The sequence below is a fragment of the Sorex fumeus genome, unplaced genomic scaffold, assembly GCF_029834395.1.
Source record: "Sorex fumeus unplaced genomic scaffold, SorFum_2.1 ptg000044l, whole genome shotgun sequence".
In the NCBI taxonomy this organism is placed as follows: domain Eukaryota; kingdom Metazoa; phylum Chordata; class Mammalia; order Eulipotyphla; family Soricidae; genus Sorex; species Sorex fumeus.
In genome coordinates this window covers 28,006,729-28,033,457 of record NW_026606101.1, presented here as the reverse complement: position 1 = coordinate 28,033,457, position 26,729 = coordinate 28,006,729, and the positions used below count along the sequence as shown (strand labels likewise).

The window sequence follows — 26,729 nt, the reverse complement described above, 5'->3', positions numbered from 1 at the left end:
ATATTTCACAAAACAGGCTAATTCAAATTTCCCATAAGGTTTTATGGTTAATGACAAAATAGTTAAATTTGAATCTGAATGGAGGTTAGGTTCTAAGTAATAAAAGCAATTTGGTAGAACAACCAATATAAACAAGTTCCATAATTAAGAGTACCTGAGAGGTTATTAAATATGACTCTACTCAACTCTCGGGGAATAGCACAAGGATTTGTGATACCTCACTCAGAAATCTATGGCAAATTCAATTAAAGATAATGAAAATGACTAACATGTCAAAGGGAACAGAAACTTCCTGCTAAGCTTATAGAAGGTATTACTGTGAACTGTTTAATTGATGAAATGGTAAACGAAAAGTAGTATGTACAAAAAATGTAATTTTAGCTTCTCTACTTTTACGGTTTTTAATCATCTTTTGGGTGGTAGTACCTCAAATTCCCAAGACATTTAGTTAGCAACTCTAAGTCTCAAAGCACTAACCCAAATTGTTATCCTTTATGAGTCCTTTTTCATTCCTCCTCAAAATCAAAGGATTCTTTCTTAGAGATATTTAATCAGTTAGACTAACTAGTATCTATTTGCTCTGTCAAGTTCCTTGATGGCTATTAATATTAGTTATGTGAAACTCAAAGACTATGAATTTGAAATGTTGATATTGTGGTTTTTTTGGTCTGTCCAAATGAAAAGAATTTAAAGGAAACAATAAAAGGAAACAAACAGGCTGGTAAATGCTGTAGGCAATTCCCAAACATCATAAGGCCATTGCCATAGTGTAATGGACATGAAATTCCCAAGAAAGAAACAGCACATGCCAAGGTAAATAATTTCTATTATGACTTGTCATTCTACACATTAAAAATTACATGTAAGCCCTCGGAGAAAAGTATGAGTAGGATTGAGGGAAGAGCTTTTGTCATTAGTATATGTCAAACACTGCAGTTTGGCACTTTTAAAGACTACATATGGGATATGCTAAAGGAAAATACATCCTTATAGGGCTCTCACTATCTCCTTATGTCCTCTTCTCCACACTTACACACACACACACACACACACACACACACACACACACACACCAGGCAGCCAAACAGCAAACACCACAGAGTACATATTCCCAACTTGCTGGGAATTTACGCTGGTTTAAATAAATACTGTGTGTCTGGCATATCGAATACTCTCGGTAGCTTGCCGGGCTCTCCGAGAGGGGCGGAGGAATCGAACTCGGGTCGGCCATGTTGGCCGCTTGTAAGGCGAACGCCCTACCCGCTGTGCTATACGGCTTTCCTCTGCCTTTCATTCAGTTACCACCATTACAAATGTTATCACAAACTTAGCAAGGAAAGAGAAGTTTTTTTAATTTCAACCTTATCATCAATGTAAAGGCAGGTGACTTGCCATTTCCTCTCCTACAGCTCCCAGTAGGACAGGAATGACACAGTTTTACTTGACCACCAAAGAGGATTTGTCTTTGGAATACTAGTATTACATCATCAGTTCTCATAAAGGCCCTCCCGTTGATTGTCGATTTGCTCGAGCGGGCCCAGTAACGTCTCCATTGGAGACTTTGTTGTTACTGTGTTTGGCATATCGAATACTCTCGGTAGCTTGCCGGGCTCTCCGAGAGGGGCGGAGGAATCGAACTCGGGTCGGCCATGTTGGCTGCGTGCAAGGCAAATGCCCTTACTGCTGTGCTATCCCTCCATAAAGCTGGTGAAAAAGCAGAACTCTTCATTTGAACAAAGGAGGGAAAAGATAAGGAAACAAAAGAAGACAAAATAAAAGAGAAAAAAGGAGATAGAGAGCAAAGGAGAATGAGGAAGAGAATGAGGAGAGAAGGACAATGAGATAGAGAGAGAGAGAGAGAGAGAGAGAAACAGAGATAGAAAGAGACAGTGACAGAGAGAGACAGAAACATAGAGAGACAGAGACAGAGAGAGACAGAGACAGAGACAGAGAGAAATGGAGACAGAGGCAGAGTATACCGAGGGCATGGCTCTTGCCTTACATACGGTTGACTAAGATTCCATCCCTGGTACTGCATATGATCCCTAAGCCCCTCAAGGAGTGAACCCAGAAGTGAGCATCAATGGGTGTGGTCCCAAATGGGTATGGTCCCAAAACAAGAGGGAGGGGAAGTGCACCCACCATAGAGGCAGGCTGGGGTGGGGGTATTTGGGGGAGATTGGTTAGGAGGAAAACTGGAGACATTGGTGCTGAGACATTACACCGGTGGAGGGATGTGTATTGGAACATTGTACAACTGAAACTCAACCATGAACACCTTTGTAATACTCTATCTCACGGTGATTCAATAAAAAAAAAAAGACATGAGCATTGATTTTCAATAGGATTTATAATTTTTATTGTTACATGGGTTCAATCTCCAGTACCATGAGAGAAAGAGAGAGGAGAGAGGAGGGGAAGGAAGGAAGCAAGGCAAAGGGGCAAGGAGGGGAGGGGAGGGAAGGGGAGAGGAGGGGAGAGAGGGGGAGGGGAGGAGAAGAGGCAAGGGGAAGAGAGAGGAGAAATCTCACATTCCAGTTGAAGACAAAGATCTTTCTAGAATCTAAGAACCCCCAAAGGATTCGGTAAAGTTGTTTGAACTTTTCAGTTTGGAAATATGCAGAAATAGTAGCAAAAACTCCATATGTAAATGTGAATGTTCAGACTCCAAAGGAACACTGAACTTGTCTCATCATAAGACCTCCAACAGAAATGGCATTGTCATTTGAAACAAAGCAATGGCAATATGGCCTTTGTTGTAAGATGGAAAAATCATTGTCTTTCTGATGTTTGAGGGAGAAGGTAAAGGGATAATGGCATGGTGGGAGAGAAAACAGTAGTTTATTCACAAGCCAGCAAATCAATCCAATGAAGTTTATACTAACACTGAAATGTCTTCTTGGAGGTTCAAATTGACGCTTGACCAATTCTTAGTAGGCTGAAGAGAATATTAATCACTTTTTGAAGTTCTGTGTTTCAGGGCTGTTTTTTTGGTGGTGATGGGGAAGGGTTAATTTCTGAAAAATGTTAACAATTGAACAAAAGACCAGTCATTGCAATTCTGATCAGGTTCTGAACAGGTGACTGTTCCCAGTGAAAACTGTTAACCTTAAAAGGTTAACAATTTTGTTTTCTTTCCACTTTCTACAAAAAATGGCTCATGAATCCCCCCTTCCACAATTTTTGAGATCACAAAACATCATGAGGTGTCACTGCTGCTCTAGCACACTTTTGGTACAAAGTGCAAAATTTAAGTTTGAAAAATAGCCCATTACTGGGAAAATACTCTTTGCTGAGACCGTGGCCGGTTCAACAGAGGGCTTTAGAGGCACTTGCTTTCATTATTGTCCTTTTAAGCTTCTCATGTGTGGATGAAAGCCTAGAAAATGTTTTGATTGAGTACATTATGGGAAGAAATGTAAATAATAACCGAGGCTATTTAAACACATGTGTAAAAAGAAAACACATGTTTCCACTGCGCCCTAGGACAGATCTCGGGAAATCCATTCCTATCCGTAAAGCGTTGTGAATAAGAAAAAACAATGTCTAAAATATTAAGCATATTTACCAGAACAGCAGATAATTGAAAATGTGTTGTGCTGTTTTACTGTTTATAAAACCACACGAATGCCCTGTCTGACAGGCGAGCCACGGAACTCCCTCCTCGGTTGTCTGCGACTTCGAGGCCTGTTGCGTTCCTGGTGTGGCGAGCAGGACGGGAGCAAATACATCACGGGCACTGCAGATGCTCATCAGAAGTAGTTGCTGAAATTATTAGTGTTTGTCAGGCGCTGTATCTTCTCAGCGCTAACACTTGTGGGATGAACACGGTTTCAATTGTCATTGTCCTTCGCAAGTAAGGAAATGATGCTCATGTGTAATAAAAAGATCTTCACTGGGGCCAGAGCAGTAGTACAGCAGGTAGGAAGCTTGCCTTGGATGAGGCCTTCCACACCATATATGGTGTGCTGTTCCCTGCCAGGAGTGATCCCTGAGCACAGAGACAGCGGTAAGCCCCATGCACTGCAAAAAAAAAGGGGGGGGGAACCTTTTTGTTTTTGGTTTTGGGTCACACCCGGGATTGCACAGGGGTTACTCCTGGCTCATGCACTCAGGAATTACTCCTGGTGGTGCTGGGGGGCGGGGGGGGGGGGGGGCGGGGTAGGGGTAGGACCATATGGGATGCTGGGATGCTGGGAATCAAACCCGGGTTGGCCACGTGCAAGGCAAATGCCCTACCCCCTACCCGCTGTGCTATTGTTCCAGTCCCCCGGAAAAACTATTAAATTAAGAAAAAAAAGACATTCACATGTCAGGGTGGTGTTTTTCATGCAAATTTGCACTATCTTCTCTGAAAACATGCACAAAGGCCTGGGTTCAAAGGGAAAAGTTTATGACTTCCAAACTTTATTTGAAATAGGAAAAGGTCCTGTTTCCAATATGCTGCAAAAATAAACAGCAAACAAAAAAGGGGGGGGGGGAAGCATGTATACACACAAACTGGCACTGGTGAGAAGATGGCCAGGAGGCTAATCCAGCCGGTGTCTGAGGAGCAGAGAGGAAGCTTTCTTTGGCAGGTAGCACGCGTGGGGCTTTGGGGAAAGGAGAGGCACATTTCTCAGACGGGGGAAGAATAGGAAGAACTTGCTTGTTCTGGCAATTCTGTCTTTTTCTCTTTCTTCTCTTGTTGGGCGAACACCCACTGATTTCCTAACATGGTGGCAACGTGCCCCTCGGCAGAACACTGCGTGGGTGTCAGTGAAGAGAGAGGAAGCCTGCTAATTCAGCCCTGAACACGCACGGAAGATACCTCGGATGCCACAAAAGAACGAGCAGACAGTTACACACTTTGGCCAGAGATTTAAGCTAAGATTTTTAGAGGCGTGCTCAGCTTAGAAGAAAAGCCAAAAAAGAAAGCCACTGCAGAGAGAAACCGCAGTACCCAAGAAAATTCAATTTATTTTATGGCATTTTCCAAAAGACTGGTTTTCTTAGATGTTAACTAAAAAAAAAAATTATGCAGAATGGAATAATAGGCAGTAAAAAAAAAAATCACTGCTCTACCAACATGAAAATGTAGCGAACTTTTAATATGTAGACAATACATTGAGGTAAGCGCTTGGAGCTAGAAGACTAGCTCTGTTTCAGATCTCGTTTCTCCCTTCCCATCAGAGAATACAGAATCGAAGATTTCAAGCAAAGATTCCCACCTGGGAGTTCAAGTAGAACACTGTTCCTGGCTTCCACATGGTTAATGGAAAGACAGCTTTTTTTTTTTCATGATTAGAAGAAAACTTTATTAAAAGAGAAAACAATCAAGAGCACACCACTGCACACCATTATCCTTCATTGTGCTTTGGGATACCAAAGCAGACAAAACGAGCCAAATAGCAAATGGATGCATTGTCTGGCTTCCTGGTGTCATACTAGCTCTAGGAACTTCTAAGTCCCTGGGACTCTTGGTTTAGTTCTTATCTTCGGGTTTAATCTGCTAGCAAATAATGTTGCCCTAGGGATCTGCCATGGGAATGAGGTGCACTGCTGACAACTACCAGGATGAAGCCGAATCACAACTAGGGGTTATAATGTTAAAATCCTTCTAGGCGGGGTGAAGCAGGAGACTCAGTCCCTAACTGTCAAAGAATCAGAAGATAATGTAGCCTAATCTTTCACTGCATAGAATGTAGCTTTACCTTTCTGAAAAGCAAACAAAAAAAAATGCAGTGATGTGTAACTCACTGACGACTTTCACGGCTGCATTTTGTTGAAGGGGTGAGAAATGGTAAAACAAAAATATGTCACAATCTCTGGGCAAGGCAACATGGGACCTGTGAGTAGAAACTACCCTTGGCTCCTTTTCTTTCAATATCCTCTACTCCTCTTGACTAATAAGCTCTACACTGGGTGGGGATTGGGACAAGATCCACGAACAGGGAGGGAAAGATGAGTGGTTTAGTGCTGCTACTGCTCAGAGTGAACCAGTTATGTGGAATAGGGAGAGACAACTCTGGGAGAAGATGGAAGCAATCAGACGATGCTTCTTTAATAAAGAAGCACCTGAGAAACAGGTCTGCAGCATGACGAGGTATGTGATGAGGAGCTGGGCCAGCAAAGTGCATGGAGAAAAGAATTTTAGGGAGAGAACATGTGCAAAGGACCAGAAGTAAAAGCTCATGGTGGTCTGGGGCTTCTCAGTTCAGAGACAGTCAAAGGGTTTGTCTGGTTGAAGCCACCTAAAACTGGTAACTTGAGCTTGAGGTGGGCAAACTAAGTTCCATCCCCACAGGCGAGGCTAGAGAGGACTGTCAAAGTCTCCAGGCTTTGGGCAGCAGGATCTCCCAGCATCCTCCAGAAGAGCCAGTGAGCAGTACCTGAACCTGGGACCAAGGACGTTTGTCAAGTCATTCCTACAAGGTCATTCTTAGGCTGACCCATAAGAGAGATGAGAGTGAGGACCCGAATGGCTCTGGTGGAAGCAATTACAAACACACATGTAAGTCTCACCCACCAAGCTCACCTGGGATCCAAGAGAGTGGGGGGTATGTGTATGCTTCTCTTTGAGAGGGGCCAGCCTGTGCCCAGTGACTTCCCTGAGGTCCCAGAAATGCTCTGCACAACCAAAGTGGGGGCAGAGAAGTGGGGAAATGATGCCTCCAGAACTGGTCCTGGGATGCAGAACACTCATGGGGAGGGATACCTCTCAGAGTGAGGTGCGGGGAGGGCTCAGACACACACCAAAACCCAGGAATGGGCTAATATTTGTAGTCAACTGAAGCCGACCACTGGCTAGAAACATGATTCACTATAGAAATATGGTCCAAGGGTAACCTTAGTAGGAGTCCAGGTAGAGGCTTAATAGAGATCTCTAGAGCTTATTGATTAATTGAGACGATCCATAACACCAAATAAGATAGAGAGTATACTCAGATACTACTTAAACAACTCACCTGCCGGGCTCTGAACTGTACCTCTCCAAATTTCATGCTGAAGTCCCAATTCCTAGCATACCACGGAATGTGGTGCCATTGAGTAGTGGACAATTAAAGAGGTAATTCAGATAAAATGAGATTATTAGGGTAGATTCTAATCCAATATTGTTGGTGCCACACAAGAGGAAAGTAGGACAAGATATGTACAGAGAGCAAATCATGTGAAGATACAGGGAGAAGCAAGCCATGCCCAAACAAGGAAAGAGGTCTTTGTTTTGAATTTGAATTTGGTCTTTGTTTGTTTCTTGATTCTTGGCTATACCCAGGAGTACTAGCATACCCTAGGCTTACTCTTGGCTCCGTGCTCAGGGATAACACTTGGCAGGGTTCAGGGGACCATATGCATCCTGAGGACTGAAATGGGGTCAGTTGCATGCTATCTGTACTATCTCTCTGGCCCAAAAAGAGACCTCTCAAGAAACCAATTCTGTAAGCACCCTGATTTTGAACTTCCAGGTTCTAGATCTGTGAGAAAGTTAATTTACCAGTCTGTGATAATTTATTATGATAGTTGTAGAATAACTAATATTGGAATATCAGTAAATACTAAACAAATTATACTCTATAAGATAAGCAAAATTCTACATCTGGAAAACAGTACTTGACTTGATATGTTTGAAGGAGAATTACAACCTCTCATCTGTTCTTTAGGTTATGCAAGTTCTCAGAATGTTCTTTCCTGAACAAAGATCCTGCAGTAACTCAGCAAGTATATTCCATAAATCTACTTAACACCTTATAGCTTTTTACAATGAGAGAAGGGAAATAATAAAAGTTTGAGTATGTTTAGCCATAGGCTCCCATAGATAAGGTTAATTCTTGGAATTCTGGATTTTAACTGTAACACTTCGAAAAGTGATAAATAGAAATGCATTCACAAAGGGTCCAACAAATCTATGAAAATCTGTAGCTTTTTTTCCCACTTTCTGAAAATATATGTGCAATAGATTTATCTTGTAACTGGTAATATCTACACTTGGGAGTCCATGTCTCAACAGAGTGAGTGATATTACCCAATAAGGATCAGGAAGAAGTCGTTAGACTGGACCCCTCCCAATAAAAAGTGTCAAAAGCAACATTTATCCCTAGGCAATTATGAGGCTATATCCCCATCAAGAACGTGAACTAGCCAAGATAATTTCTCAATGCAATTTTCCTATTTAGCTTGCCTCTTTGACCTAAGTAGAAGACAAATGAGTCTTTGAGAATAATGGTAGGTTAAAATAGGTTTAATTAAACAAGACTTTTTCTAAGATGGTCGCGCTTTTTTCAATCTCCCCCCAACCCCGCCACACACACACACATACACACAGAGTTTTCTTCAGACACTGATCTATACAGGAAGACAATGTTGCTATACAACATCTGCCACCAGAAAATCAGCATTTCTCGACCATTGTCTCTTGGGTCTTTCTCATCTACCTCCCCCTCACTTAGCAAAGTCATTACTCTTAGGAAGATTCTCAGGGTCTATTATCATTGGCCTTTTTGTTTATTCCCTCACTAGGTTTCTTTAAACTACATACATGAGTAAGGTGATTCAGTATTTGGCCTTTTCCCTTAGGCTCACTTTGCATAGAATACCTTCCAACGCTACCCAGGCAGCAGTGAACTGTAGGATTTCACTTTATAGATAAGTAGAATTCCATTATGTCTATATTCCACAATTTTTTTTATTCGTTCATCTGTTATTAGTTACTTGGGTTGTTTCCAGATCTTGGCTATTGTGAATAGACCTACAAGGAAAACAGTCATGAAAGTGTCTTTTCAAATTGATGTTTTTGAGATCTTGGGACAGATGCCAGGAAGTGGAATAGGGGTCATACGGGAGTTCTAGTCTTAACTTTTTGAGAAGTTTTCCTACTGTTTTCCATTACCACCCACAGTGGATATTGGTTCCGTTTTCATGATATCCAACCACCACCAGTTGGTCACAGACTTTTAAAGTACAGAAGTAATTCTCAATGGGGTGAGCTGATATCTCATTACTATTTTGATTTGCATTTCCCTGGTATGTGACATGGAACACCCTTATATTGCGATTGGCAATCTGTATGCAGAAGCAAGCATCTAGTTACAGCAAGGAAAGTCACAAGGCTTCACTATTTTGTCGAATACTCTGTTAACAAGAATACAAGGACATTGTTAGTTCACAGAAACCTTGATTATCTCACTACCTTGTAAGAGGTACTCTGGTCTGTTAAAATGAAGAAACTACAGTAAGATTCAGAGAACAAAAGAGGGGATATTCTAGATTCCAGACTAGGACACAGATATACCAAGTAGAGACAGGTAAAATTTATAAAAATATAGTTTCTGAGGGGACTGGAGCAATAGCACAGCGAGTAAGGCATTTGCCTTGCACACAGCCAACTCGGGTTCAATTCCCAGCATCCCATATGGTCCCCTGAGCACCGCCAGGGGTAATTCCTGAGTGCAGAGCCAGGAGTTATCCCTGTGCATCGCCAGGTATGACCCAAAAAAGCAATATATATATATATATATATATATATATATATATATATAGTTTCTGAGCAATCCAGGACATAAAATGTGCCCATCAAAAAAAAAAATTCAATTTAAAAAAAAATTCAAATTTTTGAAACTTGAATCCACTACTATTAAAATATAAGCACAAACACTGGTGTATATGCATGTTTCTCTGACTGATACAAATAATCTAAAAGGGTGACAGCTTTAATGACCAGCTGATTAGCAAATCAAAATTTGCACCTGGTTAATCAATGGCTCTACCTGATAGGTAGAGTGAATGAATAAATGCATTAGTATTATCTCACTAAGGCAGTAAAGAAAACAACGTCCAGCAGCCAGAACATTGAAAGCCATATTTTGGGCCGAGGTAGTATAACACTTTGGGTCCATCGAGTTTTTATAAGAGAAAATCTAAGCTACAAATATCTGTCTATATGTCTATGTATTTATCTATTGATTTATATAAAAGAACCCAGAAGAACTGGTTCTCCAAAAGAAACTCCAACAGAAATCATTAAGAAGTTCTTAAGAGTGATCTGGATGGCCTATAACAGGGATGCTAGTCAACCTCTGTCTTTAGCCACCAAATCATCTGCTCAAAAGGCTCATGGGCCATATGGTGTAAGAATGAGACATTACACTTGAGCTCAATAACATAAACTTAACCTCACTAAGGGTTAACCTCACACTGCCAAGAGCCTAATTTACCACCAACTTTTTTTTTGTGGGGGGAGTGCTTTTTTGGGTCACACCCTGCAATGCTCCGGGGTTACTCCTGGCTCTGTACTCGGGAATTACTCCTAGTGGTGCTCAGGGGACCATATGGGATACTAGGGATCAAACCTGGGTCAGCAAGGTTAACGCCCTACTCCTGAACAACTGCTCCAGATCCACCAACAGAGCTTAACCTGAGCCTTTCCAACAACTTCTTATATCACAGAGAAATGGGATAGTTGATGATAGGTGGATTATGTTAGACCTATCTCATCACAGAAGAGGCATTTCATATCTGGAATCAACCCTTATTCAGAATGTGGGTTCTGCTATGTTCTGCCGGTTACGCCACCCATGGACTTAATGAAAGACTCACTCTCACCACCACAATGCTTCTGATCAAGACATTCATTTTACAAACTAAGGTAGTGGCTTCATAAAATTCAGAGAGTCTACCAAGAACTCATGTGGGACTTGAGTGCAGCTGGACTTACACATTGATGGAAAGGCCTACTAAGAATTCAGTCATTATACAAACTGTAAGGAATGACCCATGAGACTGGCAAAGTCCTCAAAGACGTATTTGATGCTCAGAACAACAGAACAGTCTGTTCCTTTGGCCAGAGCAATGGTTCTTGAACCGGGAAGTGGAAGTGGGAAATGACCCGCTCAGCACTTTGCTTTCCATCCCCATGACTTGGCTTCTTCAGTACTTAATTAAAGGAAGACAAGAACAGAGAGGATACCAATGATCCAGCCTGAAAGTTCAAAGTGCCATGGACCTATTTTAGGCTCCTTATGACACTAGACAAACATCAAAATTTTGGCCTGCTGCACTGGCAAAAATTAAAAACACTGGTAACACCCAATATTGGCAAGATAAGGGAAAAAATACTAATGAGGTACAATTGACATGAACTGACAGAGCAATCTTTTAAGGAAAAACCTTTCTTATAAAACTATTTTTATCAAATTTATTGGAATAACATTTGAGATGCCTTTAAAAGATAACACTTGACAAATGCCTATACTATGCTGTGTGCTAATAACTTTTTGCTATTCCTTTGTATAACATGATTGGGAAATGGTCTCAGAATCATCTGTACTGTTTTCATAAAGAAAACACAGAGCATAAAAGTATTAATTTTATGAATAATCATCTAAGTTATCAGTCTGGAGATCACCTCTCCCAGCACGATTGCATTAGCAACATATGATAAAGCATATTACCATTACACAGAAACGGGAATGGGAAAAGATAAAATACACAATGCAACTGAAAGAAGATAAACAATTTACATGAGAGAAAAAGCACCTACATTCATTCCCACCATCGATACAGAAACAGCTTTCTCTTTCGTGGCAACACTAGACACAGAACTGAATACTAGAGAGGAAATTGGTAAGACCATATGATTAGTGGCTTTCAAATTACTTTTGGAAAAGGCCATTTCAATAAAATTACAGGAGGGCCAAGGAGATGGTGCAGGGCTTAGCACCCAAATGTGCTTCAGTCAACCTATCACTGAATTGAGACTTCAGGCCCTGAGCTCCACAGTGAGGGCCAGGGGCTGGAGTAATAGCACAGCGGGAAGGGCATTTGCCTTGCACACAGTCGACCCGGGTTCGATTCCCAGCATCCCATATGGTCCCCCAAGCACCGCCAGGAGTGATTCCTGAGTGCAGAGCTAGGAGTAACCACTGTACCACTGTGCATAGCCAGGTGTGACTCAAAAAGAAAAAAAAAAAACAGTGAGGGCCAAATAAACAAGATAATCTCAGTCCTCAAGAACTCAAGAAAATGGTCTACTTTATTATTTTTTTTTCCTTAAATTCCTCAGTCTGGCAGCTCTTTAGTTACTTTACCTATACCATTCTCCATGTGCTATTAGGGAATAGGACAGAACCTTCAACCTCAGTGTCCTTGACAGCTGGGGACAGGCAATGTCTTACTGGGAGGAACTATCCTGTGCATCACAGGATATTTAGTGGCATTCCTGGCTTCTACCCACTAGATGACAGAACTTTCTTCCATGGCGCCATCCCTCATTATGACAACTCAAATTGTTTGCAGGCATTACAAAATTTCTACAGGGACATTATCAATAGCCTTTGAAAATCTCTGAAATAGCCTGACATACATGAATGTTTTTAAAAAGCAGAGAGCACACAATCAAGTCAATACTAATATTTGAAGGACTGGTTATCAAATAAAAAAATCTGTCAAACAATTTAGTTTCCTGAGGAATGCTTTATTTTCTATTTAAAGTATGTTGTCTACCATGAAAAAATGCTTCAAAGTTTTTTGGTTAATTTTCTTTACCCTAGCAGAGCATCTTCATTAGAACATATTTCTAAAATGTATCACCGTACTAATATGACAGTCACAGTAGGACCCAACTGCCATTTCTACAAAGCAGACATTTTACCCAAATATCAAAGGATGCTGAGCCTACCTTTTAAGGACAAAGGGCTGGATCTTGTGAATTCTGTATTTGACGGCTTGTGCTGTTTACGAACTTCTAAGTACTCTTTAACTCTTGAATCAATGGTTTCTTTTAACAGTAAACAGACCTCCTAAAATAAAATTTGAAAATTAGATGCAACTTTTTAATTTAATGCAATGCCCCACAGTCAACATCATGCATATTAAAAAGTCAACCCTGGATGTTTCATTTTGTTTGCTTTTTTATTTAGCCATGAACACTGAAAGGAATGTTCTATGTGCTCATAGCTAACACCACTAATTTAAATTCCTCACCAAGGTTTTCTTAAATCTGTGTCTGCTCATTCTGTGATCTGACAAACTAATTTATTTCCCTCTGCCTCAGTTTTGCATCAAAAAAGAAAACACACACTTGAGAGCTTGCCTTGCACGCAGTCAACCTTGGTTTCATTCCTGGCACCACAAATGGTACCCAGAGCACTGCCAGGAGTGATCCCTGAGCACAGAGCCTGGAGTAAGCCCTGAACATTCCCCCCTCAAAAAAAGAACAAACAACCACATACCTTATGTAAAAATTAGGGTGTCAGTACGGTAAAGAGTGTTATCATATAAATTTCAATCTGTTCTATTGTAACAAATTGAGAGAATTTCAGTCAATACTACTGGCAGCAAGGGCCCACAGTGGAGTCCTATGTGTGGACAGAAACTGTGGATTAAAGAGGACCCCCCAAAGTTAAAATGGGCAGCCATTCATTTCAGTGAAATGATGTCATTTGAATATAAAAGCCACAGTGCCCCTGGTTCTGGTTTGTTCAAGAAGAATTATGGTTCTGGTTTGTTCAAGAAGAATTAGAAACAATGACTGTAACACTGTAGCACCGTCCTCCCATTGTTCATCAATTTGCTTGAGCGGGCACCAGCAAAGTCTCCATTGTAAGACTTGTTAGAGTTTTTGGCATATCGAATATGACACAGGGAGCTTACCAGGCTCTGCCGTGTGCACAGGATACTCTCTCAGTAGCTTGCCGGGCTCTCTGAGAGGGACAGAGAAATTGAACCCAGGTCGGCTGTATGCAAGGCAAACGCTGTGCTATCGCTCCAGCCCAGAAACAATGACATATTTTTCAAATTTGGTTTACAATTTCTTAAATTTCTTTAAGAAATCTTAGAATTTCTTAAAATCTAAACATCACCATTCAGTAGTTTCTGGCTTTAGGCTTACAAATCTAATGAAAAATAAATAAATAAATAAATACATTGGATAGTTAGTTGAATGGAGAGCTGGAAATCAGTAATCTAATTTTCTTTCACATTCTTATTGATGATACTGTATATGCCCCATTTGCTTTTGGGAAAACTGCACTATATGCACCTCATAATGAAGAAAATAATTTAATCATTTGAATTTGTCTGAAGTAGATTAGTATTTATTAGGTAACAGAAACACATGGTTCTAATTCTGTGTAAGCATGCCATACCTCTAGAGAAGTTCTGGAGCTGCCTATTGTTTTACTGACTGAGTGTTATTTATTAAAAACAAAACAACAAAACAAATACCCCCCCCCAATGTATAACTATATAATGGGAAGACATCATTTTAACTATGCCAACAGGGGAAAAAAAGTAAGCTGATATAGGAAAGGGGAAAAAAAATGCACTGAAATCTAAATTTCCTTACTTAGATTAAGAACTGAGATGTGAAAAAACCCAATAATTCTTGTTCAATTCCAAAGACTCTGTAAAGGCTCTAGAGTTGCTGAGGTCACCTAAAACCTGTTTCACAGGTTCCTTGAAATGCCACCTCAAGTTGATCTATTAGAATCTTCATGAGTTAAAATGAAAAAAAAAGTTTTAAGTTATTTCAAAGGACAAAGATAAGCCAAATTTACTTTTATTGCAAATGCGTGTATATTTCAAATGGTATAAGAAGACTCTTGATTTAGTTCACAAATATAAATTTCTAAATAAAATGCAAACTCGAGTCTCTTTTGCTCTCATTTTTCAGCCAAAAGATGTAGTGCCTTATGGAATAGAGATATCCATTTACAGTTGAGAGTTCTGGCATTGTTCACACAACAGAAAGGCAGCCTTGCCTCATACTGTTGTTTTAACAATTAAAGAATTTTACTTTACATGCAGGGTTCAACCATGACTGAGCTAGAAAATATGCAAAAGACATTCATGGAAACAAAGATTGTCAAAATTTGGTCATAAATGCCCTACAAGGTTAGAAGTAAAAATAGCTGGACAAAAATAACACTAAAGCCCATACACACAAACTTTTTGTCTCTAGTTACTATGCTTTCCCTCCTATGAATGAGGTTTGACAAATGGAAGGTAGATCACATAAATGCAAACAAGGCACCTCAAAAATTGACCACCCCAATTAAGGCATGCTCTTCCAGTTGAACTGGAGGGAAGATGAGAAGATCAAGTTAAAACTTACTGATGAGTAAGAGATAGAGAAATCTGAAATTCTCTAGAATTTCTAACGGGGGCTCAGACTTGTTTACTCAAGTTCATATGTGAAAGCAGTTTAGCTGTTTGAATATGAAATCTATTTGTGCTGAACTCTTGATAATCTTTCAGAACCTGCGCTGCAAACCATAATGCCTAAAGGGGTAGGGAGGAAAGAAAGAAAGAGAGAGAGAGAGAAGAGAGAGAGAGAGAGAGAGAGAGAGAGAGAGAGAGAGAGAAGAGTGAGGAGAGAGAGAGGAGAGAGAGAATTAAAGTGCCTTCCATTGAGACAGGCTGAGTTGGGGTAGCAGGAGGGAAATTGGGGACACTGGTGGTGGGAAATATACACTGGTGAAGGGACAGGTATTGGAACATTATATGACTGAAACCCAATCATGCACAACTTTGTAACTGTGTATCTCACAATGATTCAATTAAAAAAATAATAAAATGTTATCAAACTGATGGCTCATGAAATCATGGCATGATCTAATGACAAAATTCAAGGCACAGAAACAAGGATAAGTTACAATGGTATTCTTCTCTCAACTAGCTTTTCTTCCCTTTTACACACACACACACACACACACACACACACACTAAAAAAAATAGTAAACCTACAACTTCTGGGGCAGTTTTGTTATTGGATTTTGTTTTTCTTTGTTTTGGAACACACCCTACAATGCTGGGCGTTACGCCCATCTCTGAGCTGGGGGAACCCTAAGGAGCCAGGGATCAAACCCAGGTCTCCTGCATGCAAAGCACTTACACAGCCCTCTCTCCAGCCCCTCCCAGATATTTTCAATGCAAATTAATATGTTTTAAAGGAAGACCTTAACGTGAACGCAGAACGCCATCAACGCTGCTGGCCTGCTGGCGGGGCAAGCTCAGCTTGCAAGTCGGGCTGTCACTGTGGCAGAGCCTGGCAGGTCTCATCGTGCAGGAAGCATCCTTGCTAAGTCATGCCCTGCTGCCCAGACACAGGTACAAGGTGGAGCAACGCAGCTGTGTGTGGCACCCTGGAAAAATCTAGTCTCATGCTTTGGCTAGAAGTGACTCACGCTTGGAGCTTTATTTTAAAAGTTTCCAAGCCAACTGGCTCTTGGCAAAGCTAGCTACCAAACAACAAAGGAAGGTTGAAAGCTGAGGTGGCAAAGCAAGGGAAGGCAATGGAGGAAAGCCGGGGCCTGAAAAGTTGACGCTAGAATGCTGGCAACTTAAGTCAAATCAGAAGTCTCTGGGGTGGGGAACCGTTGAGGGAACAGTTATCATTTTAAGAAAATGAGGAAAGTGTTGAATCATGGAGATGTGGAGGTAACCCAAAGCCTGGAACTAGATGAAGGTGAGCTGTATAAACAATCTACTAAATATTAAGTCGGGAAAAGTTACCTGAACATAAAGCCCATCATATGGAATATTTTCTTATTCCAGCTTCACACCAGCAATTATTATTATTATTATTATTATTATTATTATTATTATTACCTTTTTTGGTTTGGAGAACATATCTGGCAATATTCAGGGTTTACTCCTGGCTCCGTACTCAGGGTTCACTCCTGGTGGGGCTCGGAGGACTATATGGGTTGTTGGGGATCAAACCTGGGCCCAGCCACCTGTAAGGTTCACGAGCCCTGTTGGCTGTACCCAGCCCCTATTTGCAAATTTATGAAGCAAAGTCTGATAACAGCAATTATTTTTTGACTCAAAATGAATGGACTTTATGTTTCCTTTGGGGGGGTGACTTTATTTTCCGCCTAGTGATTTACAGAAAGCTGACTTTAAAACAGTGGTCCAATCAAAGTTTTGCCACAATCACTACTTTCATAAAACTTATTTTTATTTCCAGCTCTCCCCAGCTCTTGTGATGAATGGATTGCATGGGAACAGGAAGCGCTCTAACATTCTGAAAGTTAGGGAAAAGCCATTGCCATGTTTTCCCTGCTCACTAGCAAGCAGGCATCTGGAGAAGGAAGCAAAGCATGGGATAAGAACAAGATGTGTGGGGCTAGTGTGATAGTACAGTGAATAGGGGCAAGCAGCCGACCTGGGTTCAATTCCTGGTACTTCATATAGTCCCTTGAGTCCTGCCAGAAGTGATCCCTGATCACAGAGATAGGAGTAAGTCCTGAGCACAGCCCCAAAACAACAACAACAATCACACCAACAACAACAAAGAAGAATGAGATGCATCTTCAACATAGCCACACAGGCAGCTCCATGGGATTGTGGAGGCAAAGAGAACTCCCACAGTCTCTGCAGGAACTTCTACACTCACAGAAAGGGCTGAGGCCCTGCAAAGTCAACCACTGTGCACCCAGGCAAGCGGCTCGGTGCTCTCCGAACTGCCTGCAGTAAGTGAAGGAACACGGTCCAACAGCTCTGGACTTGCTGTAAAAGGCTCATCCTAATAAAAGGATGCTGGAAGATAAAAGTACAAGAGATGAGGGTTGCAGACAGGTGTGAAAGATCAGCCTGTGTGAACCCTCACACCTGTTCCAGGTGCGCAGTCCCTTCTTTCGACCCAGTTGTATTAAAAGCCCTGCTCACTCGGAATAGTCACTTTAACTTCTTTTAAGACAGAGAATTCCTTATCCCCAAACAAAGAGCTAGGAAATTTGAGGTTTAAGTCATAGAGAAGTATATGAAATATATGGATGTCTAGAGCTCCGAAGCGGGAGAAAAAGCAGGTGTACGTCTGTCATTGGCACAAAACGACTGTTTTTCAAGAGCTAAATATCACTCAATAGTTTTTTGTTTTGTTTTGTTTTTATCCATTAAGGAAAATGAAAGCTGAAAAGAGCTAGTATTTCTTCTAGCAATACTCACTTGTATTTAACTCATTCAAAAGGTCTGTGGTCAGAGAGAGAGAGAGAGCAGAAGGTTTAGGGGTTTGTCTTGCATGCAGCCTAACCTGATTTGAACCCCAGCACAACAAATGGTCCCTTGAGCAAAGAGCCAGGAGTAAGCCCCGAGCAGAGCTGCATATGACTCTCCCACACTCCTGGGGGAAAAAAAAAAAGTTTTATGATACCTCTTTCTTCTGTTCAGAAAACCAGCTGGTGTCTTTGCTTGAACCTTGCGGCAATATATGAAGATCCACCAGGACAGCAAAATTCCCACACTGAAAGACATTAATGGCAAAGTTGGTACACGCCCCACAAACAATGAGAGAAAATCTTACAAATTCCTATGTGGTTGCTCATGATAAAATTATAATAGAGTTCACTGCTGTTCAGCAATGTTAATACGGGTCACAGCTCCACAGCATAACTTACGGCTTCCTGAGAGTTTTATTTATGGTAGAAATGCTAAAGACAAATACAGTTTTAATCTGGATAAAAAGCAAAACAGAATTCCATATTTTTAACCACTTTTTGTTTGTTCTATTTTGCTTTGGGGGACAAGCCTGGTAGTGCTCAGGGCCTGCTACTGGTTGTATGGTTAGGAATCACTCCTGCTGGTGCTCAAGGGACAATAGGGGTGTCTGGGATTGAACTGGAGTCTGCTACAGGCAAGGCAAGTGCCTAACACTATACATCTCTCTGGTCCCAATTACTGTACTTTAAGATGGACAAAAAAGATGTTTTTTTCTTGATAGAAAACCCTAGAATGAAAAGAGGAACACTAAAGAATGAGAAAGACCCAGTCCAAAGAAGATGAATTAGTTACGAAAACTAAGAATCACTCAAATAACATTCTATTAAAAGTATGCTATAAAACTAGTCTCCTTTGTTATTTTATAGGCAAGGGCTATTCAGCACCTTTTTAAAAAAGAAAATATTCTCTATCCGCACTATTCAACAGGGTCCAAAACAACTCAGTGTCCCTACCAAGGACTTGAAATGTGGCTTCTGTAACTAAGAAGCTGAGTCCTCCACTTGATGTCTTTATGTGGAGTCTTGAGATCACTTCACCAGTGCTGGGGGCAGCGACTCTGCTCAGCAGTCACTCCTAGGGCTGTTCTGGAAATCAGGCGGGGGGGGGGGGGGCGGTGGGAGGGTGCGTAAACCCAGGGCTCTGCTCCTTTGAGCTAGCTCCCTGGTCCCCATACTTATTTTTTATAGCGGTCACATCAGGTACTGGGGACAGGGCACTTAGAGTGTGGCCTGCCCAGGCAGACAATAGTTGGAGATCCCAGAGGGCTCACCCAGAGGGACATGCAGTGCTGCAGATCAAACCTGGGTGTTGCATTCATATTCGTTCCCTTGAGCTAGTCTTCAGGTCCCTTAAATTTGGTTTACTTATTCAAGAGGTTTACTCCACGGCTTGGAGGCCAGCCACACATGCTAGGGGAATAGGCAGCTCAGATAGAGAAGGGAGCACCAAATAAAGGGTGTTGGGAGGATCCTCCCAGGATGGGAGAAGCATGCTGAAAGTAGACTATAGACCGAACATGATTGCCACTCAATGCCTCTTTTACAGACCACAGCACCCAAAAGGAGAGAGAGAACAGAGGGGGAATGCCCTGTCACGGAGGCAGGGTGGGATGGGGGTACGAGGGTTGGGAGGGATACTGGGATCTGTGGTGGTGGAAAATGGGCACTGGTGGAGGGATGGGTACTTAATCATTGTATAACTGAAACCCAAGCACAAAAATTTGTAAGTCTACAACTGTACCTCTTGGTTTGTCACTAATAAAATTTTTTTAAAAAATTGGTTTACTTATTTAAAATTTGTACTGAAACTATGATATACAGGCAGGGCTGGAGCAATAGAACAGCAGGTAGAGTACTTATTTTGCATTTAGCAGCCCTTGTTCTATCCCTGGCGCCCCATATGGTCCCCTGAACATCACCAGGAGTATATTCTTGAGTGCAGAGCCAGGAGTAACCCCTGAGCAGAGCCGGGTATGGCCCCCAAACTAAGCAAAAAACCAAAAATAAAGAGAAAATATCATCTGAGGGCTGGAATGATAGTACAGCAGCTATAGTGTTTTCTTTGCACGTGGCTGACCCAGGTTTACTCCTCAGTGTCCCACCTGGGCCGTGGCACTGCTAGGAGTAATTCCTGAGTAAACCCTAATTCCAGGAGTAAACCCTAAGCCTTGCTGGGTGTGACCTAAAAACAAAAATAAAAAAGTCAAACTATAATTTACAGAGTTGTTTATAAGATTTCAGGCACACAATGCTTCCACTTTCTAATCCAAATGCCTTGTGATCCCATCACTCTACCCCAAAACCCAGCTTCTATCCCATCCCCCAATAACGCCTTGACAGATACATTTTTAAAATTCAACTACGCTGCTTGGGTTCCATGCTTTCAGCAGTGTTGTGTCTAGTGGTTAAGATATATACAGAAACCTCACCCAATACCTCAGATGAGCCTGAGGCCCCTATGACACTTCCAGACTTCCGCTTCCTGCTCCCCCCTCCCCTCCTTCCCCAGCCCTTCCTTGGTATTTTTGTTTCTGTAAACTAGAGCCAATTTTTTTGGCTCATTTTTTATATTGTCCATTCCCTCAACATGTTATTTAATATGCCACAGATTCATGACTTTTTAGACCATTCCCAACCTACACTCTTGTTCTTTGTCTGTCTGTCTTTCTTTCTGTCTTTCTTTCTGTCTTTCTTTCTTTCTTTCTTTCTTTCTTTCTTTCTTTCTCTCTCTCTCTCTCTCTCTCACTCTCTTTTAACAGCACTAAGGTTAGAACACTTGCCTTGCATGTGTGAGGTCCTAGGTTTGATTGCAAAAGAAAAGAATAAAAGACCAACAGTGTAGGTTGGGAATGGTCTAAGAAGTTCAGAGGGTCAGTTCTGATTCATGGGAAAAAGTCATCTTTGCACCTACAACTTTTTCTTTTTAAATTCTGTGCTACAATTCCATAGTATAGAAAAGCCTTTCAATGATAGGAATACTAGATGCAAATACAGGAAGAAAATAAAACTTGGTGTCTACCTTAAAGCATATACAAAAATTAATCTGAGAATGAATCATATACCTGTAAATAAAAGTCAACATTTCTTACCAATCTTTGGGCAGAAAAGTATTCTTAGGTGCTAAAGAGACAGTACACTTGATAAGGCGCTCGCCCTGCATGCCGTGGAGCTGAGTTGGATTCCCCTAGCCACATAAGGTGCCCTGGGCACCACTAGGAGTAACCACTGAGCACAGAGCCAGGAGTAAGTCGATGAGCACTGCTGGGTGTGGTCCAAAAACAAACAAAAAATAAAGAAAAGTATTCTTTGATGATACCCAGAAAACACCATAGAAGAAAAAACATTAAATAGATGGTCAAAATTGAAATCCTTTCCTCAACAAGATACCATTAATAAAATGAACATCCTGTTATGCAAAACTGGAGAACATATTCATAATACATATACTTTATGTTAACAACTGGCATCTGAAGTATAAAAATACTTTTAAATCATTATTAAAAATAAACAGTCCAAACTTGAACACTTTACAAGTAGAATAAACAAATGGCTAATAAGCACATGGAAAAATATCATCAGCCATAAGGTCAATGCAGATTAGAACCACCAACTAATATAGTTTCGTGCCTAGAAAAAATTAAACTTAAATGTTGGTAAGGTATAATAAGGCTCCATCATTTTAGCAAACCATTTAAATATATGTACATACAAAGATCTGTGTGCAAAAAGTTCACAGAAGCTTTATTCATAATAGCCAATTGAAAACTAAGGAAAAATTGAACATGTAAACAAACAAAAGTAGTATATTCAGGCAGTGGAAATCTATTTACTAAATTAATATATTCAACATGAATTAATCTCAGAAACATTTTCTTGAACAAAATCATTCTTGCTAATAAATGTTGTGTATGATTTCATTCACAAAAACTCTATAACATCAAACCTAAATTTTGTTTTGTGATATAATTTATTTCATTTTTTAAAAATTGAATCATCATAAGATACATAGTTACAAAGTTGTTCAATATTGGGTTTCAGTCATACAATGTTCCAACACCTATCCCTTTACCAGTGCACACTTCCACCAACGTCCCCAGTTGGTGGAACGTCCCTCCTGTCACCTCCCCCATGGTCTGCCACTGCCTCTGTGGCAGGCAGACACTCCACTCTCTCCCTCTCTTTCTCCCTCCCTCCCCCTCTCCCTCTCTCTCTTTATACCTTTCCTTCTCCCCCTCCCTCCCTCCCTCCCTCCCTCTCTCTCTCTCTCTCTCTCTCTCTCTCATTCCTTTTGGGTGTTATGGTTTGTAATACAGGTACTGGAAGGTTATCATATACATCCCTTTCCTTTTTTCAGCACTCAGTTCTTGTCCAGAGTGATGATTTCCAACTATTATTGTCATTGTGGTCCTTTGTGTATCCCAACAGCCCTCCCCACTCCACCTCCCTTTTGGCAAGCTTTTAAGAGTGGACCAGACCACTGGCCCTTGTTTCTAATACCTGTCCTTGGTATTAGTCTCAAACTAAGCTAAAACTAAATTTTTGATGAAAGCGATCAGAATAAGGATTGCCTAGGAAGGAAGTGACTGAGAACGATCACGAAAGAATTTCTCACGGTGAGGTACATATCCTGATGGGGAATATATCTAAGAGCATTCACTGTATACAAGTTACATATCAAGATTCTTAAAAAATACTTATATCTGTTGACAGTTATTTAAAATGTAAATATCATGTCTCTGAAAATGTGGGGACATCAGCATTAAGTTCAGTGGGTAACAGGCCATGAAGTATGATGAGGGAGGGACTGGGTCTCCGCTGTTGTCACAGTCACTGGGGCTCACTAAGTGCAGTTCAGTATGATGGAACCAGCATGTTATTTTACTGAAAGAGAATCACAGATTGTGTTTTGTTGTTGTTGTTTTGGTTTTGGGGTCACATCTGGCAGTGCTCAGAGGCTATCTGTGGCTCTGTATGCAGGCGTGACCCCAGGCTGTGCAGAGAGGACCATAACTGATGCTGGCGTTTCAACAAGAGTCTGCCACACACAAGGCAAGAGTCTTATCTTCCATACTATCTCTCTGGCCACCATAGAGAACATTGGAATGGAACTGAAAAAACATCAGTGTATCACATCAGTGTATCACATAAAAAGGTCAAAATTGGTTTGTGAAACTTACACATCAGTACACAAATTTATGAGATTAAAAGCCTATTTCTTACTGTGGGTTGTGGTAAAAAAAAAAACACCTGAAAACCATATCCATATTTACTATTATTTTAAAGATTTATTCATACTGTTGATTATAGGTTTAACCTTTAAGGAGTATGCTGCCACCAGGTGGAGGTCGAATGCCACAAAGAATGGTATTTACTAACGGTTATTAACCTGTCATGAGCCTTGGCCAGCAGGAACACTCAGAAAATGTACAAAACACAACGCATAAAGCTAAGTGTACTGAAGGATAGCTTTTAAAAACCAAGATTGTTGTTAATACATATGTGTGTATATATATATATATATATATATACACACACATACATATACATACACATATATATCTTATATTCAAATCACCATGAGATAGTTACAAAGTTGTTCATGATTGATTGGGTTTCAGTCATACAATGTTCCGTCACCTCCTGCACTTTCACCAGTATACATTTCCCACTATCAATGTTCCCAGTTTCCCCCCGTCTACCCTCCCTTCTCTCTCTCTCTCTCTCTCTCTCTCTCTCTCTCTCTCTCTCTCTCTCTCTCACACACACACACACACACACACACACACACACACACACACACACACAGTATCAGGTTATTGGGTTTGCAATATCGGTACTGAAAAGGTTATCATGTTTGTCCATTTACCTCCTTTCAGCATTCAGTTCTTGTCTAGTGATCATTTCCAGCTGTCTTTGGTCTCTTCTCTGTCCTAACTGCCCTCCCCCAACCACCACTGTGGCAAGCTTCCAACTACGGACCTGGCTCTTGTTTCCACTGTCCTTGGGTATTAGTCTCATACTATGTTTTTTATATCCCACAAATGAGTCCAATAATTCTATGTCTGTCCCTCTCCCTATGACTCACTTCACTCAGCATGACTCTGATTCTTTTTTACTGTAAGAACTTGATGATTAAGTCATGGACACTGTCACAGAAAGGTGTGTCCAATGACTCCTATACATTTGAAGCAGAAACAAGCAGCAGTATTATTTTCAGATATCTTCTGAAACTATAAGATAAAAAGAACTATGACCGATCTCCAACAGTGGAAAATACTGACAGTAGGATTTATCTGGAAACCATTCATTTATTACAACTCAGTCTAAATAAAGATCACTTTTGGAGGGGTACACTCAGTACTGCTCAAAAGGCTATTATTGGCTCTGTGCTCTGGAGATGTTCAGGGAACCATCTGTGGGTAATATAATTAGGGTAGGCACATGCAAGGCAAGCACCTTACCCTGGTACTATCTTACTATCTCTCTGGCCTAAGCTGGCATTTGTTTCCTAAGATGATTTATTAAAAAAAAATTATTGGCTTGTTCCATAGGTGCTCTATCCTGACACTTAGTCAAGCCAAATTGTCCATGATTCCTCCTTTATTAGCAAATATTAGAAAATATATTTATTTAGAAAAAATTAGGGATGCATGAATACCTTAAACTGAAAACTATGGAACAGTAACTTTCTAAAGAATTAAAACAGCAAGATCCAACTGGGCACATATTAGTAATCTCTTACACAAGGGCTCAATGGCTCCAGGGTGACATATAACAATCTTCACACGCTTTCTTCTAAGGAAACATTTCTTGATCATTTTTAAAGAATTACAAGTAATACAAGTAATAACAAGTCAAAACAAGTAATAACAAGTCAACAAGTCATAACAAGTAATACAAAATAAATTATTTTGGACCTGCTATTGGGGCGGACTTGGATGGTAGCTGTGAAAATTCTAAATAAAGGTGGTGGGTAAGATGTAATGGTGGTAGAATTGGTGTTGGGGATACTGAATGTAATAAATTGCTGTGAATAACCTTATGAAAATAAAATTAAATACAAAAATTTTTAAAAATAAGAACTGGGTATTTTCTCATCATCTTATAGCTTGGAACCCTGATCAGAAATAGCCACACATAAGTTGGATGTAAACAGACTTATTAGAATGTCTTTTTCTTCTTCTTTCTTTCTTCTTCTTCTTCTTCTTCTTCTTTTTAATCTTGAAATCTTATGCTACTGACAGAATTTCCCAAGATTTTTGATAGTCTCCCCCACAGGGGTTCCTTTCTCCTTCTGTAGCCTGGAGATCTCTCTAGCAAGAGCTCCCTAGAACTCCCACATGCTGGGAAGTATTCTGCCTTCCTAAAGTTCTCTATTCTCAAGTTTACTCCCAGGAGTAAACAGAAGTGAAAAAAAAAAAAGCCTCTCCCTGCTGCTGGCAGCCCGGGCCCCATTTCTCCTCCTCCTTAATTAGGAGCTATTTCTATTCTCAGTGGAGAAGAAATTCTCCAGCTCTCTTCCAGGGGAGCCAGGCAGTAACCCTCTCTTCTTCCTCAAGCCAAAGTTGCTTCTTTGACACAGGCCAAGTTACCTCTTTACTAGTCCAACGGTCACCAGAAAGAGCCTCAGATCCTGGCGCCAGCTGTGTGTCTCCAGGCTGTGGCCAGTCCGGCTCGTACCCTCTTCCACCCCGAGGTTTCTACCTAGACTCAACAGCCTCCTTTCCCCGTCCCCACAATCAGTGGCCCAGCTGCATCTCGGTGATGACTGAGTGAAAATACACTTCCCATCTCGTCCCACAGCTCAATCATCCTCCCCTTGGAATGGTAGGGCCATTTTTCCTCAGTGTTTCTGGATGCCCTCGCGATGCCATTACCAAGGCAACCTCTAACATACAAATGGGAGCACAGTGGTTGGCTGGAGGAAAAACTACTGATGAAGCCCTGCTGGCTCTCCCGTGGCTCCTGGGCATGCCTCTGCCTTTGTTTCTACAGTGTCCCCAAGGTTTAGTGAACTCCCATGCAGCTGGGACCCCAAGAAGGGCGAGGGACAGCTCTGTGAAGTTTTCCTGCACAATCAGTCACAGCCCCACCTCCTCTCACCCCCTACCCCCCTTTCTGGACTGGAGCGACTAGTTCACAGAGGGGCCTCCCCTGCTGGATTGTTAGCCCCTTGATGGAAACTGGGTCCAGAACTCGGTGGATTCTGCCCCCTGCGGAATAGCACAGTACCAGCTCACATACAGGATTTAATATTCATGAAAGCGAAAGAGAGCGAACAAATGACAGGACAAATGAGCTGAGATTCTGGGCAAACTCCAGCTTTCTAGGCCAACTATGGGCTGTCAGCCTGTGCTGGGACAAGCCACTCTACATCATCCCAGGACACTGATGTATCCGAAAACTACTTCCTCTGTCCTTATTTAAGGATGGTGCCAACTATGTCATCAACCACAGCCATTTTCCATATTTTTTGGGGAAAAAAAATGGAATAGAGGGATCCTAAGATTACCTCACCCTAACCTCACCGCCAACCAAGTATGTTGTTGATTTTTCCCCCTCCCTCTGTCCTAAGAATTTCAAAGCTGAGAATTACCCTAAGCGATTTCCCAGTCTTCAAAGGTGGGGGATCATGTCTCCTAATTATATATTAAGTGTAAAATAATGGTGAAAAATATTCATGTATGCCATACATGTGGACTTTGCAAGCGCAGACTCAGAACTCTGTGATATGTGGAAGGCATCCCACATTCT

At 41.1% G+C, this 26,729-nt stretch overlaps 1 protein-coding gene across 2 annotated transcripts in view; it reads right to left on the bottom strand.

Moving 5' to 3' along the window:
• SLX4IP (SLX4 interacting protein) overlaps positions 1-26,729 on the bottom strand; it is a 237,844-nt gene that overhangs the window by 76,046 nt on the left and 135,069 nt on the right. For both annotated transcript variants that reach the window (XM_056121714.1, XM_056121715.1), the window contains exons 3-4: positions 18,131-18,220; positions 12,653-12,773 (exon numbers count right to left, since the gene is read on the bottom strand). In XM_056121714.1, coding sequence (XP_055977689.1) covers positions 12,653-12,773; positions 18,131-18,220 — 211 coding nt within the window. The remainder of the gene's footprint in view (positions 1-12,652; positions 12,774-18,130; positions 18,221-26,729) is intronic.